At 40.4% G+C, this 14,755-nt stretch overlaps 2 protein-coding genes across 3 annotated transcripts in view; both read left to right on the forward strand.

The window, feature by feature from the left end:
* The window catches only part of SLU7 (SLU7 homolog, splicing factor), an 867,785-nt gene that overhangs the window by 602,060 nt on the left and 250,970 nt on the right, over window positions 1-14,755 (forward strand). The window lies entirely within an intron of this gene.
* The window catches only part of ATP10B (ATPase phospholipid transporting 10B (putative)), a 364,478-nt gene that overhangs the window by 267,986 nt on the left and 81,737 nt on the right, over window positions 1-14,755 (forward strand). For both annotated transcript variants that reach the window (XM_050794772.1, XM_050794770.1), the window contains exon 7: window positions 9,375-9,460. In XM_050794772.1, coding sequence (XP_050650729.1) covers window positions 9,375-9,460 — 86 coding nt within the window. The remainder of the gene's footprint in view (window positions 1-9,374; window positions 9,461-14,755) is intronic.

A 14,755-nucleotide genomic window follows, 5' to 3' on the forward strand; every position in this document is an offset into this window, starting at 1 on the left:
CATATCAGGCAAATTCCCTGTCCACTGCACTACACCAACCCCTTTTGATATTTAACACTCACAGAAATTCTATGAGGTTGAAATGGTAGGAACTAGCAACATATTGGAGATGAGAAAATAACTTCGGAGAGATCAAATTTGTCAAAGATTATCCAGGTCATATAGTGTTGAGCCCAAATTAGAACTCGGTTCTGATGTACCTGATTATTTCTCCCATTGCTGGAATTATTCTTAACTTTCTCTATATGTATTTTTATTTCTCAAATGAATATAATTTTCATCTGTATGAAAATTCTAAAGCTCTATAAATGTTAGATTTAATTATTTATAACAATAATAACTTGATGGTGATGGGACAACCCTATGAAAAACTGTTATTTTCTATAGACTTCTGGCCTCATTGTGGTGATCTCCTCCAGTCTTCTACTTGCATGTGGGTACACACTCTCCTCACACACTCATACAACATCCCCTCTTCCCAATGTCTAGCATTATTTGCACACTTCTATTAAAAGGTCTTTTCCTTTAGGGCCTTATGAGGAAACTCTGCTAGGTTATGTGAAAGATGAAATTTTGTTTGTTTGTTTTTGTTTTGTTTTGTTTTGTTTGAGATGGAGTCTTGCACTGTTGCCCAGGCTAGAGTGCAGTGGCATGATCTTAGCTCACTGCAACCTCCGCCTCCTGGGTTCAGGCGATTCTCCTGCCTCAGCCTCCCAGGTAGCTGGGATTACAGGCACCCGCTACCATGCCTGGCTAATTTTTTGTATTTTTAGTAGAGACAGGGTTTCACTATGTTGGCCAGGCTGATCTCAAACTCCTGACCTTGTGATCCACCCTCCTCGGCCTCCCAAACTGCTGGGATTATGGGCGTGAGCCACCGTGCCCAGCCCGAAAGGTGAAATATTAATGGATTATATCTTAAAGTTATGGATGATAACCTAAGGTATTAATGAATTATATCTTAAAGTTTTCTCCTTCCTACTACCTCCATTACCCAAGACAACGTATTAACATTTTAGTATTGGCCTTCACTGACTTAACCAATTGTGGGTATTTAAGGTCAATGTGGGAAGCATTTGATATCTCAAATGAAAACCATACCAATCTAATATGTTATATGGATTAGTTAAGACTCTTGGTTACATGTGACAGAACTGTAATTCAAAATAGTGTGGACAAAAAATTAAATTTATTAGAAAAATAAGGAGTGGGTTGGCCCTTAGGTTCATGTGGAATGAGGACTTCAGAATCCATCAGTACAATGTCCATCTCTTGTCTATGTTTCTTGCGGTATGTTTGGCTTCAATCTTACCAACCAACTTCCTTCATGTGGAATGAAACGTGGTACCAGTAGTACTTGTGCTTTATAGCTTAACCCCAGAGAGGGTCTAGCAACCTTCCCCGATGTCTAGATTGAAAAGCATCCTGGGGAAAGAGGCTGACTGGCCTGGCTGGTATCATGTACCCATTCCTAGACAAATTAACTCTGGCCAGAAACAAAGGACTCATGTTTGAAATTGGTCTGTGGGGTGTGAGAGTTCTGAATAGCACAGCAATAAAGAGCCATTTATCTATGACTCATCAGAAGTATATAAACCTAACTTATGTGTGACCATGGTCATTCATCCTTAAGGAAGGGGGCTTAATACCCTCTGTCTCTCTCCTATAGTTCCTACTGTTATCCCTCTTCCCAAAATGTCCTTCCCTTCTGACCTCTCTCTGCCTAGGCAACACTCTGACCAGTGTCCCACAGGTAATCATTCCTTCCTCTGTGCTCCCACGGACTTTGCTCTTGCCACTCTCAACTATTATAGTCCATTCAATAAATTCATTTACTCAACCAACATCTGATGAGGTCCTCCTGTTGCCAGACACCATACTTGGATCTTTGTTTTGTGGTTTCTCAGCAGAGGTGACACATTGTGATCATATCTCTCATGAACAACTTAATATTCTTTTGCCAGAACATGAGGTACAAAACGCTGGATCTCGTATCATCTTCTTGTGTTTCAGTTATCCACAGCAAGAAAGAATTTGTACAGAAAAGTTTTGTCTGTGTAATACTCCCTTAAGGCGCCACTGGCCATCTGGTGGCACCTGTTCATATTTCAGGCATCAGACCACTCACACATTCATTCATCAAATATTTATTAAAAAGCCTTCTCTGTGGTAGATGCTGTAGCATGCTCTGGGGGCTCAGGAGTAAACAAGAGAGGTACAGGGTGTGACTGCATGCTCTTACAGGGAATTACACAGACAATTGTTAACAATTCTGCCAACAATTAGTTCCTTTTAGAAATGACAGAATAAATCATCCCATTTCCAGTATTTGCTTGGCATCCAAGCCCATGCCCTATATGTTTGGGAAATGCCATAGCAAGGTCTCAAGATTACTTTTAGTCAGCCCAACTGGGAAACAGAGTATTTGTCCACTTGACAAAAGGGAACTCAAACTGTAAAAAAAAAATCCTTAAGACAGAGTCTCCCTCAGCCCTCCGGCCCAATCTGCCTGCTTTTGTAGGTGAATCACTAGGGAAGGCAGGGGCCTCTAGAGTGATTGAATATGCAAATGATTTCCTCATCGAGAGCCAGAGGAAGGTAACTGCCAGTCACCCTGTTGTGGGTTATCTTGAAAAGAACCTTCACCTACCAGGAAGCAGAAAGGTTATCAAATGCTGATAACTGTCATTAGTTTTCAGATAGGATTCTCAGAAATCAGAGGGTTGCTTAATTTGTATACCAGGAAGAAAACCTCAATCACCTAGCCCAGCAGCTGGGGTGTGGAGAACGTTTGCTTTCACCATTTAGACAACTGATAACTTAAAATGAAAAACACTTTAGTGTTCTTCCAAGGTTGCAGCATACCTCCTGTGTAGCTTCCTTAGTTGGCATGGTTTGCCCACCCTATAACCCCTACTCCTTGGAACAGTCAGTTGAGCAGTCCACACAGCGGGGTCAGTGCCGCCATTTTGTTATCCTCATCCCCAGGTGGCGGTGGCTCTCCTTGGTAGTCCTCTAGCCTGGGAATCATGTAGAAACAGACACCAAGAGCTTCACAGAAGCATGGCAGTCACTAATCCAACCCGTCTTTTTTGGTAAATATTCTTGACTCTTGGTAAAAACTAAATACATAAATGATTTCTATGTTTAAGGAAAGGGTTTTGTTGGTTTCCCTTTCTTCAGTCGACAAAATCTTTCACAAGTGATACTTCCTAATGGACACAGAGGGATTTCAAAGTGGTCTAAGATATTCTTCTAATCCTGTAAGAACTTTATGACTATGGGTTCCATTAAAAAAAAAAAAAAAAGAAAAGACCCTTTGTGACTATAAAAAAAAAAAAAGGAATTGTCCTTTCAATGTCCATTATTTAATAACATATATTAAAACCAAAAGTTACACTGAATCTAGTGAATTTGTAAATGAAATTTTAATTTATTAATCTCAATAATTCCTTCAGAAATCTGAAAGATAGTGGTACATGCCTATGTGAGACTTATTTTTACTCTTTCGACAGACAGCATTTGGGAGCATATAGGGGATTTGTAGACAAGATGTAGTAGCTTAATCTACCAATCAGGAACCACTGGCTTACAGAAACAGCTTGGTTGCAAGAATTACTTAACAGTCTCCTTCTTTCTGTTCCTCCCTTGAGTCATTCCACACAAGTCAAAGCCCCACAGTGGGAGAGTTTAATGGGCAGGGCATCACTACTTACATTCTCATCACAATTATAAACCAGAGAGGATTGGCAGTTTCCCACAAGAAAGCCAAGAGTTTACAGAAAAAGGATGAAACAGACGATGTATAGCCAGAAAACAGCTATCCATTACAAACAATTCCAAAAGATCATTCATACATTTATTTAATCACAAGTATTGATCAATTTGATCATTAATTGTAAAGAATAAAAGGAAATAAGCCTAGAAAAGTAAAACTTGAGTCAAGTGCAAGGGAAATGGCCTATTCTAGCTAATGGAATATATGCCAGCCTAAGATGCCAGGCTTGCTGCACCTGGGACACAGGTGAGTGAGGAGGACCTCAACCCTGAGCACTGATTACACCCTGGCACCAGGCCCACTTTCCTTTACTCACAAAGATACCGCTATTGACACATCTGAGCTGAACTGGGAACTTTGAGTTGTCTTATGGCTGCAATCATTAATTTGTGTTAATCACCCCTTTCTTCCCTTGATTCTCACTTACTGTCCCATATGACTCCTCTATCATAGATAGTAAATAAAAGCTTGAATGCACGCGTGAATGAACGGGAGACTAGACTGGCCCAAGGTGGGATCTAGGACCGTGACTACACTTTTAATTTGTTGAGCCAAAGAAGTCCCATAAAAGAAGGGGTCTTACTCCCATCAATCAAAGTTAAGACTGTACCTGGGGCTTTTTCTATGGCATGGGTCAGCCTTTACAGTGAGGTCTGCTTTGTATCTCCTCACCCATCACCTTTCAAAATATACGCTTCTAACATCACCCTCTCCAGTACTAACCTTACCTCAACACATCTTTATGGTGTGCCTGCAAAAACAAGGTATTAAACGAGATGCCCCAGAGGAAGATGACAGTCTACCAGAGGTTGCACAGATCTAGGCAGAGGTGTTCAATGGAAATAGCAGCAGTGGTGGCAGCACATGAAAAGGAGCAATTCTGATAGGCTGGGGCAGACCCTTCTGTGGGGATTAGAGTGAGCTTCATAGAGGGAGTGGCCAAAAAAAATCTTAAATGCTAAAAAATAAAAATTATCAAAAAAAAGTCTTCTAGGCCAATTAATGCCTTAACTTTAACCCTTACCCTTTGTAGGTACTTACTTTAAAATGCAAATGTACTTGGAAGACATAACACATTGCATTGCTTATTCATTATAATTTTTGTATATTTTCAACTATATATTAGAGAATGTATTCATTAGGTCCTTCAGAGGCATTGAGTAGTGAACATAGAAAAGAAATAGGGCCAAAAGGAGAGCTTAATTACTCATCTTTCCTCTATGCATCCAAATAACACTGTGGTTAAGGAGCAGACTCTTAGGGAGTGAGTGGTGCTAAGGTTAAAGCCTGCTGTCCTGCTTTGCTGGCTGGAGGGCACTGGGGAAATCACAGATTCTCCCTAAGCCTCAATTCCTTTATCTGTAAAATCGGGATAATGATGGTACCTACCTGATAGAATTATTGTAAGAATTGAAGAAGATGGCATGTATAAAATACTTAGTTGATTCTTAGTACACAGCGAGCATTCAATAAGTGCGACAGAATAATAATAACAGGAGAGGAGGAATAAAAGGTGATGATGATGATGATGATGATGATGATGATGATGATGACAATAATGACTTTAGAATCTGACGATGTGAATGGCAATCCTGGCTCTGTTACTTACCAACCATGAGACATTTTAATTTAGTCTCCATCTGCACGTCTGTCCAAACCTCTTCAGGTTTTTGTGAGAACTGAATGACAGGTGTCTGGCACATAGTAAGTGCTCCAGATAGGTAGGTCTGACCTAAAGCGCTGCAGAGATACACACTCTTCTCTAGAAGGGACTGGTCCTTTCCTGTGTCTTAATGGCTCCCTAGGCCTTTTGCTAGATAGCGAGACTTTCATCAAAGGGCAGTGCCTTAGATAACAGGCTGAGTCAAAAAGAAGTGGCCAGTGAGGCAAGCTTCATCCATAAGCTAAGAAAAACTACAGGGTGGTGAGAGGACATTACACCATCTCACAAGGGAATCAGAAACTCCTGAACAATGTTAAAATAAGAACCTTGGCCAGGCACGATGGCTCACACCTGTAATCCCAGCACTGTGGGAGGTTGAGGCAGGAGGATTGCTTAAGCTCAGGAGTTTGAGACCAGTCTAGGGAACATAGTAAGACCCCCATCTCTATAATATATATATACACACACACGTATATATTTATATATGTATGTATAATATATACATATATAATTTTATTTTATAAAATATAAAATCAGTCAGGTCTGGTGGTGCACACCTGTAATCCCAGCTACTCAAGAGACTGAGTTGGGAAGATTGTTTGAACCCAGGAAGTCGAGGCTGCAGTGAGCTGTGATCACACCACTGCACTCCAGCCTGGGTCACAGAGTACGACCCTGTCTCAAATAAATAAATAAATAAGAACCCTGACAGGTTTGTAAGGCTGGGCAACTCTGTGTCTTGGGCTGGCCCAGCAGCTGCCCTGCAGGGAAATACAGCAAATCCTTAAAAGCAAGCAGGGTCTCAATGATTATCTTTGCAGCCAGCAGGACCCATGTGCCCCTGTCCACAGCCCCTCTTCCTCCAACTGAAGAAGAGAGCCCAGGGAATAAGTAGCTAGAAAGAGCAGGGTCACCTCTCCATGAAAAGAGGAAGATAGGGGCAAAAGTCCTGTGCTCAGCAGACAAGGAGAACACAGCGGGAGGAAGGGACATTTCAGGAGGGAGGTGGCTAGGAAGCCCCAACAGAGAAACAAGAGTCAAACTTCACCATTGCTGGGGCCCGGGGGGTGCGATTAAACAGGCGGCAGGGACTCCGAGGCATTACAGAGGGATCATTAGTGCTCAGACCCCACTGCCAGTCATATCTGAAATAAGTTTGGATTTAGAGACCCAGCACTGAGCTGAGTGGTGTGGATCAGGAGTGAAGCACACGGCTTAATCAGGGGCATGAAAGCAGCTGACAAATTACAGCATAATTTGTCATCATCTCAGAGCTCAGCAAGTGTTTGTCCCTGAAAGAATCAATACCTGGAGGGAAAAGGGCCATATTTTTAGAAACTCCTGGATGGGTAATTTATTTCAAGTGAGTAGAGAGTTTATTTATGTTGGCACCCCCTCAGATCCAATGGACAGTATATTTACACGAAGCCAGAAAATGCTATCACTTCTTTGAATCAATTTGCCCCTTTGAACAGTTGTACCTTGAAGCTTTCAGTGATAAACTCACACCCCTTGCTAAAAGCTCTACCCAGGAAACTGTTTCCAATCCCACCTTTACCACTGCTGCCTTCTGTTTGGGTGGAATGTTACAGGTTTCAACACTTTTCCACATAGATGCTGTTTTCTGAGGCACAATTAAGATGGGCAGGGCAGGTGATGTTAGCTCCATTCTACAGATGAAGAAACGAAGGCTCATGAGTTGAACGTAGTATTAGTCAACGTAGAGGAGAGTCAGAAAGCAAGATCTCCCCACCTCAAGTTGTGTTTTACCCCCAATGGACTAAAAGAGCTTGTGCAAGAGAAATGCCTTTAAAAAGTAAAGAATCAATGATGTGTTTAAAATATTTAGCTACAAGACTGTTCACCAGGAAGTAATGTGCTGTGCAAGTAAGGAGTAGAAGGTCTGCAGTTGAACTTGGATTAAAATCCCAGCCAATGAGATTTAAACATGGGGAGCCTTCTTTACCTTTCAGTCACAGATTTCCCATCTCTAAAGAGAGGCAAATTAAAGTTCCTGCTTCACTGAATGATGGTAAGCTTGAAAATAAATAATATATAAAGTTCTCATTACAGTGTCTGGCAGAAATAAGAGTTCAGTAAATGCTATTTATTTTGTTCTATTAGCTACTATTTTCACAGCATTTTTATAATAGCAAAACAAATTGAAACACTATACCTATTCAATGGCGAAATGATTAAAGGAAATATGGTCAATTTTGTTCCTGGACCAAACTGAGGGTTGGGCTGCTATTTCTCGTGGCCCAATAACGAGATGCAGATGAACTGGGGAGGAAGAGAGTTTTTATTTCTCTAACAGGTTACAGGGAGAAGGCCTGGAAGTTATTGCCAGACTAACTCAAAATTACAAAGTTTTACAGAATTTGTATACCTTCTAAGGTATATGTCTACGTGTAAGTGTGCGTTCATCTGAAGACATAAGTGACTAACTTCTTTTAATCTATAACTAAGGTCTGAGTCCTGAAGACCTACTTCTGGACCCTTGGTAAGTTTACTTAATCTAAATGAGTCTAGGTGCTGGGGTGATTACCTTATCTTGTCTCCTGACAAATCATAAGGATTTGGGGAGTTCCTTCAGACACCGTTAAACTTGTTTGTGGAGGCCTGGGGAATTCCTTTAGACCCCCATTGAAACTTGTTTCATCCTGAAAAGGGTCCTGTTAAGAATTCCTTCATTATCTTCTCATGCTTCAAAGCCCAGGAAAAGCCTAGGCAACCTTGGTGGGATCTTTGTTACATTCCAGCCTTTGTATAGGGACACTGGCTCAATCAGCTTTTAATGTTTAATCTAGCTACTCAGTGCTGGGACAGTTGTAATGGAGGCCTGCGTTAGTGAGACCTGGCCTGCCACATATTCATACAACAGGTTTTTGTGCAGATGTTAATAAAGATGTAGAAAAATTTAACAACATGTAAAAATGTTCAAGATTTATGAACACTAAATCTCATTGTTAAAATGTGTAAATACACATGTATATATACCTACACAAATATATGTGGGTGTGGAGATATGCATATATGTGTTTGTGTGTGTATGTATGTGTATATATATATATTTGTTTGTTTGAGACAGAGTCTTGCTCTCCCAGGTTGGAGTGCAGTGGTGCAATCTTGGCTCACTGCAACCTCTACCTCCCAGGTTCAAGCGATTCTCATGCCTCAACCTCCTGAGTAGCTGAGATTAGAGGCACACACCACCATGCCTGGCTAATTTTTGTATTTTTAGTAGTGACGGGGTTTCACCAGGCTGGTCTTGAACTCCTGACCTCAGGTGATCTGCCTGCCTCAGCCTCCCAAAGTGCTGAGATCATAGGCGTGAGCTACCATGCCCAGCCAATGGATATATATTTTTAAAACCCTGGAAATATTACATGCACAAGCATTTTAGCTGTGGATACCTCTATGTGGTGTGATTTATAATGCCTTCTTTTTTATAATCTATTTCTATGGTGTCCAATGTGATAACCACTAGCCACATGTAGCTATTTAAGCTTAATTAAAATCAAATTAAATTTTTAAAGAAAACAATTCCTTGGTCAAACTACCAAACTTCAAGTGCTCAATAGCCACATGTGATTAGTGGCTTCCATACTGCACAATGCAGACTCAGAACATTCCATCATTGCAGTAAGTTCTATTAGATCTGGGTTAGAGCCCCAGACCCAGGCAGGTCAGAGAAATGCAATCACGGTAGTCACCTCCCTCTGCCCTCCATCAAACTTTTCATTGACATTTGCTTTCTCTTCCTTAATGAGGACTTAACTCTTTTTTTCTGACACATTACAACTATCAAAGTGTGACAAAGCAGGGATTACCTTATTTGCAATGGTTCTAACAGTGATTAGCTCTCCCAATGATCCTATTAAGACTAGATCCCTCTGAATTAATAAACTCACAGAGTCCTCTCTCTCACAGGAGGTACAGTTCGAACCAGAGCTTTTCCACAATACCATCGTGTGTGAGAAACCCAACAACCACCTCAACAAATTTAAGGGTTATATGTAAGTATCTCACGTTCCATGCTGCTAGTAAATATCTCCACTGCAGCTAGAAAATATATTGTCTAGAAATGACCAAAGAAATAAGCATCTTCATCCTGAGGAATTTTATTTTGTATGTGTGATAAAGAAGGACTAGAGAAATTTAAATTGGGAAACTTTTTCTTTTTTTTTTTTTTTTTTTTTTTTTTTTTTTTTTTTTTTTGAGTGCTAGTTAAATTCACCAGTGTTGTTGTTGTTTTGTTTTGTTTTGTTTTAAAAAAAAAAAAAAAAACCTTTGTAAAATAGCATCAAAATCAAGATGCTCTGGTTCAGGAAGGTGAATATGATTTAATTAAGATCAATTTTTTTAAGTGCCTATATTGCATTGTAGGTAAGAACAGGGACTTTGGAATTTGACAGATCTGGGTTTGAATTGGGGTTCTGCAAATTACAACCCATATGACCTTGGGTAAATTAATTCACCTCTCTGAGCCTGTTTCCACATCCATAAAATAAAATTATAATATCTATATCAAAGGTTTTTCTTTTCTAAGATTAAGTGTCAGCATACACAAAGCTCTTAGCACAGCAACTGGCAGAGAGGAAATATTCAGTTAACAGTGGCTTCTGCTATTAGGATATTGTTATTCTTATTCCTCAACTTTGGTTCAGGATAAGAATTTTACTGCAATTCTGATCCCATATCAGACCACTAGTATTCTCACAAAATAAGAGCCATAAGGGCAGCGAGGCTGGGGGAGGGGCGCCCGCCATTGCTGAGGCTTGAGTAGGTAAACAAAGTGGCCAGGAAGCTCGAACTAGGTGGAGCCCACCACAGCTCAAGGAGGCCTGCCTGCCTCTGTAGACTCCACCTCTGGGGACAGGGCATAGCCAAACAAAAGGCGGAAGAAACCTCTGCAGATTTAAATGTCCCTGTCTGACAGCTTTGAAGAGAGTAGTGGTTCTCCCAGCGTGGAGTTTGAGATCTCAGAATGGACAGACTGCCTCCTCAAGTGGGTCCCTGATCCCCGAGTAGCCTAACTGGGAGGCACCCCAAGTAGGGGCAGACTGACACCTCACACAACCAGGTACCCCGCTGAGACAAAGGTTCTAGAGGAACGATCAGGCAGCAACATTTGCTGTTTAGCAATATTTACTCTTCTGCAGCCTCCGCTGCTGATACCCAGACAAACAGCGTCTGGAGTAGACCTAGAGCAAACTCCAGGAGACCTGCAGCTGAGGGTCCTGACTGTTAGAAGGAAAACTAACAAACAGAAAGGACATCCACACCAAAAACCCCATCTGTACATCACCATCATCAAAGACCAAAGGTAGATAAAACCACAAAGATGAGGAAAAAACAGAGCAGAAAAGCTGAAAATTCTAAAAATCAGAGCGCCTCTCACCCTCCAAAGGAACGCAGCTCCTCGCCATCAACGGAGCAAAGCTGGATGGAGAATGACTTTGATGAGTTGAGAGAAGAAGCCTTCAGACGATCAAATTTCTCTGAGCTAAAGGAGGAAGTTCGAACCCATTGCAAAGAAGCTAAAAACTTTGAAAAAAGATTAGACGAATGGCTAACTAGAATAACCAATGTAGAGAAGTCCTTAACTGACCTTATGGAGCTGAAAAGCTTGGCATGAGAAGTATGTGACAAATGCACAAGCTTCAGTAACTGATTTGATCAACTGTAAGAAAGGGTATCAGTGATTGAAGATCAAATGAATGAAATGAAGCAAGAAGAGAAGTTTAGAGAAAAAAGAACAAAAAGAAACAAACAAAGCATCCAAGAAATATGGGACTATGTGAAAAGACCAAATCTACGTCTGATTGGTGTACCTGAAAGTGATGGGGAGAATGGAACCAAGTTGGAAAACGCTCTGCAGGATATTATCCAGGAGAACTTCCCCAGCCTAGCAAGGCAGGCCAACATTCAAATTCAGGAAATACAGAGAATGCCACAAAGATATTTCTTGAGAAGAGCAACTCCAAGACACAAAATTGTCAGATTCACCAAAGTTGAAATGAAGGAAAAAATGTTAAGGGCAGCCAGAGAGAAAGGTCGGGTTACCACAAAGGGAAGCCCATCAGACTAACAGTGGATCTCTCAGCAGAAACTCTACAAGCCAGAAGAGAGTGGGGGCCAATATCCAACATTCTTAAAAGAATTTTCAACCCAGAATTTCATATCCAGCCAAACTAAGCTTCATAAGTGAAGGAGAAATAAAATGCTTTACAGACAAGCAAATGCTGAGAGATTTTGTCGCCACCAGGCCTGCCCTACAAGAGACCCTGAAGGAAGCACTAAACATGGGAAGGAAAAACCAGTACCAACCACTGCAAAAACATGCCAAAATAAAGACCATTGATGCTAGGAAGAAGCTGCATCAACTAACGAGCAAAATAACCAGCTAACATCATAATGATAGGCTCAAATTCACATATCACAATATTAACCTTAAATATAAATGGGCTAAATGCTCCAATTAAAAGACACAGACTGGCAAATTGGATAAAGAGTCAAGACCCATCAGTGTTCTGTATTCAGGAGACCCATTTCATGTGCAGAGACGCACATAGGCTCAAAATAAAGGGATGGAGGAAGATCTACCAAGCAAATGGAAAACAAAAAAAGGCAGGGATTGCAATCCTAGTCTCTGATAATACAGACTTTAAACCATCAAAGATCAAAAGAGACAAAGAAGGTCATTATATAATGGTAAAGTGATCAATTCAACAAGAAGAGCTAACTATCCTAAATACATATGCACCCAATACAGAAGCACCCAGATTCATAAAGCAAGTCTTTAGAGACTTACAAAGAGACTTAGAATCCCACACAATAATAATGGGAGACTTTAACACCCCACTGTCAACATTAGACAGATCCACCAGACAGAAAATTAACAAGGATATCCATGAATTGAACTCAGCTCTGCACCAAGCAGACCTAATAGACATCTACAGAACGTCCCACCCCAAATAAACAGAATATACCTTCTTCTCAGCACCACATCACACTTATTCCAAAATTGACCACATAGTTGGAAGCAAAGCACTCCTCAGCAAATGTAAAAGAAAAGAAATTATAACAAACTGTCTCTCAGACCACAGTGCAATCAAACTAGAACTCAGGACTAAGAAACTCAATCAAAACCGCTCAACTACATGGAAACTGAACAACCTGCTCCTCAATGACTACTGGGTACACAACAAAATGAAGGCAGAAATAAAGATGTTCTTTGAAACCAATGAGAACAAAGATACAACATACCAAAATCTCTGGGACACATTTAAAGCAGTGTGTACAGGGAAATTTATAGCACTAAATGCCCACAAGAGAAAGCAAGAAAGATCTAAAATTAACACCCTAACATCACAATTAAAAGAACTAGAGAAGCAAGATCAAACACACTCAAAAACTAGCAGAAGGCAAGAAATAACTAAGATCAGAGCAGAACTGAAGGAGAGAGACACAACAAACCCTCCAAAAAATCAGTGAATCCAGGAGCTGGATTTTTGAAAAGATCAACAAAATTGATAGACCGCTAGCAAGACTAATAAAGAAGAAAAGAGAGAAGAATCAAATAGACACAATAAAAAATGATAAAGGGGATATCACCACCGACCCCACAGAAATACAAACTACCATCAGAGAATACTATAAACACTTCTAAGCAAATAAACTAGAAAACCTAGAAGAAATGGATAATTTCCTGTATACATACACTCTCCCAAGACTAAACCAGGAAGAAGTTGAATCCCTGAACAGACCAATAGCAGGCTCTGAAATTGTGGCAATAATTAATAGCCTACCAACGAAAAAAAGTCCAGGACCAGACGGATTCACAGCCGAATTCTACCAGAGGCACAAGGAGGAGGAGTTGGTACCATTCCTTCTGAAACTATTCCAATCAATAGAAAAACAGGGAATCCTCCCTAACTCATTTTACGAGGCCAACATCATCCTGATACCAAAGACTGACAGAGACACAACAAAAAAAGAGAATTTTAGACCAATATCCCTGATGAACATCAATGCAGAAATCCTCAATAAAATACTGGCAAACCGAATCCAGCAGCACATCAAAAAGCTTATCCACCTTGATCAAGTGGGCTTCATCCCTGGGATGCAAGGCTGGTTCAACACACGCAAATCAATAAACGTAATCCAGCATATAAACAGAACCAAAGACAAAAACCACATGATTATTTCAATAGGTGCAGAAAAGACCTTTGACAAAATTCAACAGCCTTTCATGCTAAAAATTCTCAATAAATTTGGTATTGATGGAACGTATCTCAAAATAATAAGAGCTATTTATGACAAACCCACAGCCAATATCATACTAAATGGGCAAAAACTGGAAGCATTCCCCTTGAAAACTGGCACAAGACAGGGATGCCCTCTTTCACCACTCCTATTCACCATAGTGTTGGAAGTTCTGGCTAGGGCAATCAGGCAAGAGAAAGAAATAAAGGGTATTCAGTTAGGAAAAGAAGAAGTGCAATTGTCCCTGTTTGCAGATGACATGATTGTATATTTAGAAAACCCCATAGTCTCAGCCCAAAATCTCCTTAAGCTGATAAGCAACTTCAGCAAAGTCTCAGGATACAAAATCAATGTGCAAAAATCACAAGCATTCTTATACACCAGTAACAGACAAACAGAGAGCCAAATCATGAATGAACTCCCATTCACAATAGCTTCAAAGAGAATAAAATACCTAGGAATCCAACTGACAAAGGATGTAAAGGACCTCTTCAAGGAGAACTACAAACCACTGCTCAGTGAAATAAGAGAGGACACAAACAAATGGAAGAACATACCATGCTCATGGATAGGAAGAATCAATATCATGAAAATGGCCATACTGCCCAAGGTAATTTATACATTCAATGCCATCCCCATCAAGCTACCAATGAATTTTTCCACAGACTTGGAAAAAACTGCTTTAAAGTTCATATGGAACCAAAAAAGACCCCGCATTGCCAAGACAATCCTAAGCAAAAAGAACAAAGCTGGAGGCATCATGCTACCTGACTTCAAACTATACTACAAGGCTACAGTAACCAAAACAGCATTGTACTGGTATCAAAACAGAGATATAGACCAATGGAACAGAACAGAGCCCTCAGAAATAATACCACACATCTACAGCCATCTGATCTTTGACAAACCTGACAAAAACAAGAAATGGGGAAAGGATTCCCTATTTAATAAACGATGCTGGGAAAACTAGCTAGCCATAAGTAGAAAGCTGATACTGGATCCTTCCCTTACTCCTTATACAAAAATTAATTCAAGATGGATTA

This window comes from Macaca thibetana, chromosome 6 (genome assembly GCF_024542745.1).
Source record: "Macaca thibetana thibetana isolate TM-01 chromosome 6, ASM2454274v1, whole genome shotgun sequence".
NCBI lineage: Eukaryota > Metazoa > Chordata > Mammalia > Primates > Cercopithecidae > Macaca > Macaca thibetana.